The sequence below is a fragment of the Parus major genome, chromosome Z (genome assembly GCF_001522545.3).
Source record: "Parus major isolate Abel chromosome Z, Parus_major1.1, whole genome shotgun sequence".
Taxonomy (NCBI): Eukaryota; Metazoa; Chordata; class Aves; order Passeriformes; family Paridae; genus Parus; species Parus major.
This window is the reverse complement of record NC_031799.1, coordinates 11,440,414-11,451,190: the sequence shown is the minus strand read 5'-3', so window position 1 is coordinate 11,451,190 and position 10,777 is coordinate 11,440,414. Positions and strand designations below refer to the sequence as shown.

Here is a 10,777-nt window from a genome sequence, read left to right as displayed (position 1 = left end):
CTTTGGAGAAAAGGAGGCTGAGGGGTGACCTCACTGCTCTCCGCAGCTTCATGAGGAGGGGAAGGACACAGGGAGGTGCTGAGCTCTTCTCCCTGGCCTCCAGGGGCAGGATGCATGGGAATGGTTCAGAGCTGTGCCAGAGAAAGTTCATACAGGACACTAGGTAGGATGCATTTCTTTACAGAAAAAGTGGTCTCAGACACAGGCTTCCTGGAGATATGGTTAATTGCTATTGTCCTTAACAACAGGCTTTAACTTCTGGATAGCCCTGAACTTGTTGGACAGTTGGATGATCACTGTACGTCCCTTCCAACTGGAACTACTCTTTTTAATTCTTGTTCACAGCTCCAGTCTTAAGATGAATTACTGATTAAGCTCTGGAGACTTTTTAGTTTCTGTTATTATTAAATTTCACAGACAGAACACTGTCTCCAAGCCCTGTGGGGGAAATTAAGCAATCCAAATAGTTTCTTTTCACAGGACATGTCCAGATCCTGGGAAGACCTGACACTAGCATGAAGCAAAATGCAATGAGCTGGGAAGACTTTTCTTCCAGCCATGTAGTGTCTGTGAAAATGCAATTATACAACCATTTATAGTCTTGTTTATCTGGTTTTCTCGTACTTGTCCAGACCATTTTAATTCACAGCAATTCAAGCATCAGGGATGTACTGAGTCCATTTCTGGTATATTAGTTAAGGGACTTGATTGCACGGGAGAAAATTAGACAATCTTCCTAACTTATAGTATCTTGTTTTTCATGATCTACAAATTATTCAGCCTAATAAAGAAACCCTACTAATGTCTGACTGCATTCAAAATATCAGCAAACTGTCTGAAGTACTGATTCTAGCATTTAATAGTAATGCCTATTATGGAAGTAGTACCTTTGTGCCTACAATCTGGAACAACATAGTTTGCTTATGTGTATTTTTAGAACTTAATTTCTCCATAAAGCACAATGTAGTATTCAGGTTTTTCTCGTTCTGACAGTCTTATGAGAAACTGTGAACTTTCCTCTTAAAATAATATTTTCATGTGTTAAACCAGTAAGTCAGTCCCTTTTTGGGGAAAAAGAAAACCAACCATGTTTTAAATAACTGATAATTGAAGTATTTTTACTGTGGATCACTCTACATATATATTAGTGGGGAAATCGAATCCTTACCATCACTCTGGAGTAAAGGAGATTGCATATTTGAAACACCAGTAAAAAAATCATTCATGAACCTGCTACTGACGGCTGCAGTAACTTCATTAATGCAGATGACATGTGACATTTTGCCATTTGATTCTAACCACAAACATCATGACTGAAGCCACAAAATAAATTCTAACAATCTCTTTGACACTTGTCAAACAGCATCCATCAATATTTAGCTAGACCTGAAGTGAAACTTGCAACTTCCAATTGAAATCCTCAGTCTTAGTGAATTCAGTTACATTGAGTCTCTCCACAGGAATTATTCTACTCCAAAGGAATATAGGGTAAAGTAAAATTTTGTCCCAGATTTTTTGTAAAAAAAATTAACCAACAACACTTCATTTCAAAATAATTTTAAGTTACAGAAGTAAAATAATATTAACAAAATAATTTTATTATCTAGAGGCAAAACAACTATAATATTTGCATCCAGATCCTACTATATTAAGTACTTATTAAAGATTAAAAAGAATTATATTTAAAATAAATTAAGGTGCAGGAAAACACAAAAGCTAAACAAGTCTCTCAAAAAACACTCTCAAAGATAGACCTCGATACTTACCCATCATTAGAACATGTCAAAAATTCTTCCTTTATCTTTGGATGCCAACAGCCTGAATTGAGCATTGCTGTGTGACCCTAAGGAAATAAACACAGAGGTCTTAAAGGCCTTTTAAGTTGTTTTAGAAGGTTTTACAACTTTTACTCCAAATCCTTCAAGTGTAATCACATGAAAGCTGAGGGACAAATCAGACCTCTTTGGACCCTTCTGAATGACATCAGAATGATTTAACAGATTGTACGTACTTGATCCATTTCATCCTTTATTAATTTCACCTCTGAATTAGAAAAACCCTGACATTCATCTATTTTATTTTTTTTCTTTCAGAAAATGGCATAGAATCACACTTATTTTTCTCCTGGGAGAGCTGTAATGCAGAGAAAGGATGAAACAACAGGCATCCCTACAATGTCACACAAACTTTTTCAGGCTACAGAAAAGTAACAGAATTAACATTAACCAGGGTCACAATACATCAGTGTCCACCTACATTAGCCAAAGTTCTTGTTGGAGAAAATTGAGGAAACAAAGATTTAGAGCCAAGATGGGTTTAACCTCAGGTGAGTTTTTCATAAAATACTGAAGTGCAAATTGCAAATAGTCAGCTGTCCATCTTTAAGACTGAAAATACAGAAGGTGAATGTTTTATGCAAAGTAAGCAACTCCCATTGTGGTGACTATGAATGTAACTACATTACTGGACAGTATATTGTCCAGCTGGGTTTATTTCTTCGAAGTACAGGCGCATGCTTATTGACTACATTAAAAGAGAAATTTGGAAACTACTCCTACAATGCTGGAAGGACTTCAGTTTATTTTCAGCACAAATAAGGAGAGAAATACTGAAAAGTTAACAAGGCAATATAACAAATATTTTAACATTCTGACTGTTGGACCACAGTATACTGGAATTCTACACATCTACAATAGAAAGAAAATCTGAATTATTTTTATGCAAACTAGAACTAAAGCAGATGTTATTTGATGGTTTTATGTATGTATGACTAGCCAAAAGAAATAGTCATCTGACAAGAACAGCTTTAGGCAAAACAGCATTTAGCCTAGTTATTTGGCAATATACTTTACAAGAAATAAGTAAATCAATTTTATCATCCGTCTGAGCATTAGATTTTATCATTACTTTTTAGGCTCAAGCTATTGAAAAAACTGACCTGAACTTAAATCATCTAGGTAAACAGAACCCTTGTATCAAAGTTTGTGGAAATACAAGGGCAAAGTGGTGAAAACACAACCAGCTGTGGTTGAAGCACTTCAAAACTATGAATGAACCCTTCTGCATTTGCATTTTTAACTACCATTAAAAATATGCACATTGTTGCCTATTAGTCTTACACTCACAGCATGCAAGTAAACAACCTCCAGCCCCTGCCCTGAAACCTCCAGCCCTTGACCTTACCTTTGTGTTTGTCATATCCACAATGTACTGGTCTCCCTTTATGCACTCCATTACTGGGAAGCCATCTCTGTCAAGAACTTTTGCCTGAGAGTTACCAGAGACAACCAGAATGACATCTCCTGTGCTGCTATACTGTAAAGATTTGATTTGGTGACTATAAAGAAAGCAGAAAGAAAAGGAGAGATAAAACATTTAAGTTAACATTCCTATAAACACTACAACAGAAGTGGTGAGAAACCATATTGCAGAAACAGATCTATATACACTCCTATATCAAAGAGGTGGGAAGCAGAAAATCTTTTACTAATGGAATAAAGTTTTTTATTCCACTGTGTGTGTGCGTATGTGTATGTCATGTTTCTTTTACCCACACACAGCTCATCAAACATGTAAAATGTCATTTCTGGCAAACATATTTCTTCAAGAATGCTATTATAACTCCAATGGAAAAATAGTATGTGCCAGATTTAACTACTCAGAGCTGAAAATTCTTTTTCATCTTCCCAAAAGTAAAATGTGGAATAACAGTAAACTACTATCAAAGGATTTTGTAGTCATACATAAAACTTCATTGTACCTCACATACCAGGATATTAGTCATAGGTCAGCATTGCTGCACTTTTTTCTATGGCTGGGGCTTTAATTTATTCTAAGTTTAAGATAAAGTTAAATAATACCATTAGCCCCGGAAAAATGACAATAGATAAACATCTGTCTAGTTTACTATGTCTTAGATGTCTGTTCATTTGTTGTAACAGTGTACTCACATACATGTTCCATTGATTGAGAAGACCTGTGGCAAGAACCGTGCCATAATAATGTCGAAACAACAAAAATGAACTGAAAGTGCAAAGCTGACTGATGATGGAAAAGCCCAATTATACCTTCAGCATATTCTCTCAGCACCTTGCATTATGAACAAATTTTACAGCTTTTGCTGTATCTGAAGCAGATACCCCTTTGATCCCAAATTTTTCATTATAAGGATAGCAAAGAACACAAAGCAGTCTACCCACTTCACACCAGAATTTATATCCCAGCGCATTAATAGAATGTACACAGTAGTATTATTTTACATTAATACTTATATTATACTTAATTAATACTTATACTTAATTAATAGTTCTGCACTGAGATTAATCTCCAGTATAGGACCAGAAAATGTTTCCCAGCTGAATTTGGATTCTCATGGCATCCAAAGTTCTTGAAGAAGTATCTTCCCATTGCTTAAGAATAGGAGTATGGGCATTCAAATCCTAGCACCTTTCAGGAAACTATCTTTTAACACTATTTCCCATCAGTGAAGCTAACACTGAGATGATCAACAAAACCAACTGTGCAACTTGTAACTTTAGTATTGGAACTTAGTATTTAGCATTTCAGTTCTTACACCGTTTTATGTTTAGAAAAAAATATAGAAATCATATTTAAATAATAATTTTTTAAACTCCCAAAATTAGTTCTTGAGACTTGCATCAGAAGTGTAATTTCCAAACTTCATACCAATCAAGTCTATTTTTAATATTACTTCATGTTTATGTTTAAGTACTTTATTTATACATCAACATACTCAAACCACGAGAATTTCACGAAGAACATTTCTATAAAAATAAATTGTGAGATCCTTGCAACACACTAAATTAACAGTGTCAAGAATAGCAAGTATTTTAAGTTCATATTTTACCATTAGTTTTTCGCCAAAAGGAGCTTACCAATTTATTTACAAGCTATTCCTGAAATAGAACATTAACATATGGACTACTTGTGGTTTTTATACAATAGTTACATTTTACAACATTATTAGCAAGTACTAATAAATTTGAATGCACTCTTCTTCTAAACTTGAAAATGCTCAATTAAAATAATTTTCTACTGTGGGAGTAAAGACTTTCAGCTGTTTCTGCTCAGTAATGACAGAGAAAGGACAATATCATTTATATCCTGCTAATTAACCATGTAAATGAAACTCACACCAGCAAAGTCTGAATGTCACTTTACATTTGAAAACTTCTATTTATTTATTCCTAAGTGGCATGTTTACTTAATTATGTTTTCAAAGTAAATGTGTCATTTGTCAGCTTATTATAAGAAGTCAAGATCTGTCAAAGAGATTGAAACTGCATAGTGCATTAAAGCACACTTTTTATTTTTCTGATTTTTCACACTCCAGAACAACAGTAGAATCCCTTTCTATTTTGCTCCTCCTCAGGATAACAGTCCTAACTTCTTCTCATCTTTCGCCATCTAAATTTTTGGCATATCTGTAGTCAGTTATACACACTCTAGCCTTCCAAACTGACCAAAACTCAGCTGGAACTTTTTAAGATAGTAATGATTAAAAATAGATATTCTAAGTACTACTTACTCAGTGTGTAATAAATTTCAATCCCTTTTTTAATCATACCAAAGTACTTTATAAACTGTACCACATAAGTCAGACATCAGAAATGACCTTGCTAAAACCACTGTGTTTTATTTTATGCAATATATTTTTCAGAAAGTTCAGTGTGCACTACTGTTGAAGGATTTCTGTATGTCAGTTCTCTGGAATAATTAAATGAACCCACTTGACTTACTTTCCAAATTACCACTGAACAATATGGACACTCCTTGGTATTCAGGAGTCTTTTAAACAAGATGTCTTTACAAGGCTCTTGTGCATTCTACCAAGAGCTTAACATGGAACATTAAGTGCAAAAGGCAGTCTTTGTGCCTACCATTCACAAGGCTGCAGTGACCGAAAAGCTTGGAGAGAGGCATCCATTCCAGCAAAATCCCAAAATTTTACATCATAATCATATCCACCAGTTATCAAACGAGCACCTGAAGGATCCAACCCCAAAGCAGAAACCTGTAAAGAAAAAAAAATTATAATCATTCAAGCTTTTTCTTTTTTTTTTTTTTTTAATTCTTCAGGGTGTCACCAAAACATAAAATGCAACTAAGTGGGGGGAAAAAAAAACAACAAAAACCCCAAACTTCAAACAACCCAGTGCACTGGTTTCTTACTAAAATATCTTAGCTATATTTTCATTTTGAAATTCCAGTATTTTGAATAAAGTTTTAATACTTTTGAAGGAATATGAAGAATGGAAGTAAGAATTACAGTCTGAATAAACCACTGAAGACTGAGAAAAAATACTTTTTGCTGAGAAAAAATAGTTTACACTGTTTAGTTCCTATTCATCTCACTGCAAAATGTGGCTAAATTCTGTTTCTATGAAGAAAATTGTACTCTAGACTTCTGTCAAAAGTACCAACAATATTTCTAGCAAGATAACGAAACAGTGTTTAACATTCACCAGTTTAAGACTCTACGTTTATTCAAGACAGCTCATGTGCATATACACATTATTTAGTTAAATTTCAGTTCCAAAAAAAATATAAGAGAGAGAAGAATAAAATAGGGTATAAACTTGCATTTTTTTTAATCACAGATTTTAAATAAAACAGGTCAAAATAACTTCTCAAAACCAATTTATTTTATATACAAACCCAGCTTCTCAGAGCTATTCAAAATTTTGAGGAAAGAATGCTAATGCTTATTAATTTCTTATGTTATTCTCAAATCACAGATCAAGTAAAACAAGAATGTTACTGAAAATCTATTTTAATTCTCTATTTGAAGAATGGTAATATTATGTTCTACAGTACAACAAATAGTACTTCATATACTAAAATAAATAGTAGTATTCAAATCACTACATGGAGAAATAAGGTAACAGAATGCATTTCACTGGAAATTATATAAAATAACTTTTCAAAATAATTTACCTTCAAAATTATTTATTTTTCTTTTACTTTTGTGAAAATATGGTATCAACTACTATGATTTCAAATATTGATGTAAGATTACCTGGACAATGTCCTAAATAGATTTAGATACAAAGAGATTAATTCTCAGAAAAATTAAGTCATCTATATAAGAGAGTGTTGAAAAGTTTTATCAAAAAATATAAAACCAGAGTATTTCTGGTACTCAAAATTACACCTAACCTGTAGTGTTAAAATGCCTGAAGAAGTTTTCATTAAAAGATAAAACTCATATGGAATTCATGCTTACATTTTAATGGAGCCCACAGGTAAAAACTGGACTATAATCAACTGATTACTTTTAACAAAAAAACAAAACAAAAACATGTCATCCCACATTTATCCCACATTATATTATCTCAGAAAGATAGATAACCATGTTGAAAAACCCTTTCAGTAAGAAAGATAGTCTCCAACACAATAAAGTAGTAGTACTAGCAATACTTGTAGTACTAGCAGTAATGATGATGATGATGATGATGATGATGATGATGATGATGATGATGATGTTTTATAAAATGCTAGGAAAAGCATTTGAAGAGATAAAACAGAAAATGAAGGAAAAAGAATAATATTATACTTCACCAAGAACATTTGACTTATACAAAGCCATGTGGCAAAAAAACACCAATCAAACAAAAACAATGTATTACAGAATAAAAAACAAAAAACTCCTTCATTTCTGAGCAGAGGGCAACACCTGAGAACAGTGTCATGACTACAGGTTAACAACACTGAATGTCTTCAGGGAAGAAAAGAACTCAGGGAAATTACTTTCAGATGCCTAAAACTGTATTAAAAATTTTAGATGTGGATATACAAAAATAACAGTAATTTTACACAGAAGATGCTTACCAATATGTATCCTCTTTACATGTATGTCTACATGGAAAGTACTGACAGGAACTATGATTTAATGCAGACACATAGTAATACTACCAAAAAAAACTTGTCTCAAAGATACATCAGTCTACTACTGTACTTTTTTTCGAACCTTTAGTATACATCTATATACACTATGTTATGGAGACTTTTAAAACTTAAGTAAACTGTTGAATAGTTCCCACGGAAAATATTTTAAAACATGGAAACAAGTTCATGGAAAAAGTAACTTACAGAAAACAACTGTCCCAATAAAAACAGCATGTATGCATGAAATTTATCCTTTATGATTGACAATTTGCAGTCCTAGAATTTTGATTTCCTTACATGAAATAGCATGGGCTTCTTTTGAGTTTTCTTTTTCTGGTTTTATGGAGGAAAAGTTCACTTAGATATTCCTTATCTTATTTCTAGTCATCTCCTTTAGGTTCCTGCTGTTACTGGCCAGCTCTGTCACTGGTCACTTTTTAAGCATCACTTCCTAAGGCAGGAACAGGCTCTTCCCAAATGTAGGAAATTAAGCAGGTGAGGCAGAAGGCTGGCTTGGCTAAGCAGGGATCTTCTCTTGGAAATAAGGCAAAAAAGAAAATTATATGCCCAGTGGAAGCAAGGTTAGGTGATATGGGAAGAATACACAGATGCGGCTTACTGCAATCTGTGCAGCCAAAGCTCAGCTGGAGTTGAATCTGCCAAGAACCATGGGAAAAAACTAGAGCAGGTTTTTTTCAAGTATATTAAAGGCTAAAGGTAGTGTAGAAATAATATCGGCCCACTACAGAATAAGGATGGGCACTTCACAAAGAGGTCAGAAACAAGGCAAAGATGCTTAAAGCTTTCTTTGCCTCTGTCTTCTGACAAACCAAAGGGGTCTCAGACAATGTCTGTGAGGATGATCAGCTCTCTGCCAATCCTGAAATTGTGCAGGATCTGCTGCTGCAAGTGGATCCCTACAAACCCATGGAGCCTGATGAGATTCATCATCTGAGAATCCTCAAAGAGATGACTGATGCTATTCCAAAGCCTTTCTTGATGACTTTCAAGCAGTCTTAGGAATCTGGAGAGGTCCCAACTGCAAAGAAACTGACAAAAGTTGTCCCAGTTTTCAAGAAAGGCAAGGAGAAGGACAACACAGTCATCAGTCACCACCAGCACAGCTTCACAAGAGAAAAGTCTTGCTTATCAAACCTGATTTCCTTCTACAACCAAGTAACCCATACAGTTAATCAAGGGAAGCCAGTTGATGTGATCTTTTTGGGTGTAAGTAAAGCTTTTGATACTATCTCTCAGAGTCCTTCTCGATGAAATGTATTAGGAAAACATCCTCCCCCCAGAGGGTGGTTGGGCAGTGGAAAAGGTTCCCCATGGAAGCTGTCACAGCAGCTGACAGAGTTCAAGAAGTATTTGGACAAAGCTCTTGTCACATGCTGTGACTCTTGGGGACAGTGCTGAGCAGGGTCAGGAGGGCCAGGAGGTAGACTTGATGATTTTTTGAGTCTTTTCCCAACTGAGAAAATGCTGTGATTCTGTAATGCAGATACCTCACAGTATTTCAAATATACAATGCCCTAATATAGCCAACTGTCTGAAAACAGTACTTTCAAGAAAACTAAGATGTGGCAGAAATGATGGACCTATTCGCCAGGCACCTGACTCCTCCTTAATCTAAATGTCCTGCTGTAATTCAGAGGCATTCACTTGCAGAAATCTTTTAAAATGTGTAAACTTTTACGTGTTTCTAAAAATAATATGCCCCTTTTACAACTTAAGTGGAAATTTTTAAACTAGCCATTTCATTCATGATTTCTGACATGAAAAACTGGACATCTCCAGGTTATTCAGAACACTCAAGTGTTCTATTCAATAACTTCTTTATGAGAGAGCAGTTGTGATATATTAGAAAACACATATTTCATGTTCTTTCTCATACCCACCTATATATCAAAAGTACCATGAGAAATAAAAAATATATATGAAGTTTCATTGGGAACAGTAATTCCTATTACACCATACAAGCAAGACAACTGGGAAATTAATCAGGTTTCTGGGAAGACTCTCTAGCTTGGGAAAGCTTTCCTAAGATTTCTCAGTTGCACAGGAACAGCCATCATCAAATCCAGATTCAGTAGATTGATTATGTAAGTTTAGCTGAAATACAGTACACTGTATGAACATAATGAGAAGACTGTATTTAAAAAACATTGGGGAAAAACACCAAAATCAAGATATGAATTTAGTCCCACCCTTATGTGTCTAAGGTCAGGTGTAAATGGTTTCACTGCTCTAATACAAACAAAAACACCCCAAAACTAGAGCCCTTCTGCCCAAGAGATATTTTTTTTCAATTTTATGTTCCATTCACTGCATCCAGTCTAATCCAACTGTTCTATATATATATCCCATATTACAATTCATCTCTGTTCTAGGTGATGACAGCTCCATTCTCCTGCAGTCAAAATATCTCAAAAGTCCTCCAGAACTGTAACTTCCACTTTACGAGGCCTTTTAGTTAGAAATAACATGAGCTTACTCTTTAAGAATCCATGGAAAGATTTACTGGCTTACTATAGAGAAAAATAAATACAAAAAAATTATGTAACAAAGTTTTTTAGGACATGTATTCAAGAAATATACTGCATAAGCAGTTACAGTCACATGTAAAATGGGAAACTGATTTGCACTACCACAGTACTCAGCAAAACCTAATATTCATAGAAATTAATATGCAAAGCAGTTGCATGCACTCTGTGTAGAAAAATCCACTCTATTTTGTTAAGTGTAATGCAATGCATCCTTCACAGGTCTTTGATCAATCAGTCACAAAAACAATAGAGTTTATGTTGGAAGATGTGATTACACAGAGACAGAAATATACAGATCAAAAAAAGATAGTTTCAAGTTG

The 10,777-nt window shown here is 34.4% G+C and overlaps 1 protein-coding gene across 1 annotated transcript in view; it reads right to left on the bottom strand.

The window, feature by feature from the left end:
- The window catches only part of WDR70 (WD repeat domain 70), a 135,625-nt gene that overhangs the window by 89,676 nt on the left and 35,172 nt on the right, over nucleotides 1–10,777 (bottom strand). The window contains exons 7-9 of the mRNA XM_015615245.2: nucleotides 5,901–6,034; nucleotides 3,184–3,337; nucleotides 1,767–1,843 (exon numbers count right to left, since the gene is read on the bottom strand). Coding sequence (XP_015470731.1) covers nucleotides 1,767–1,843; nucleotides 3,184–3,337; nucleotides 5,901–6,034 — 365 coding nt within the window. The remainder of the gene's footprint in view (nucleotides 1–1,766; nucleotides 1,844–3,183; nucleotides 3,338–5,900; nucleotides 6,035–10,777) is intronic.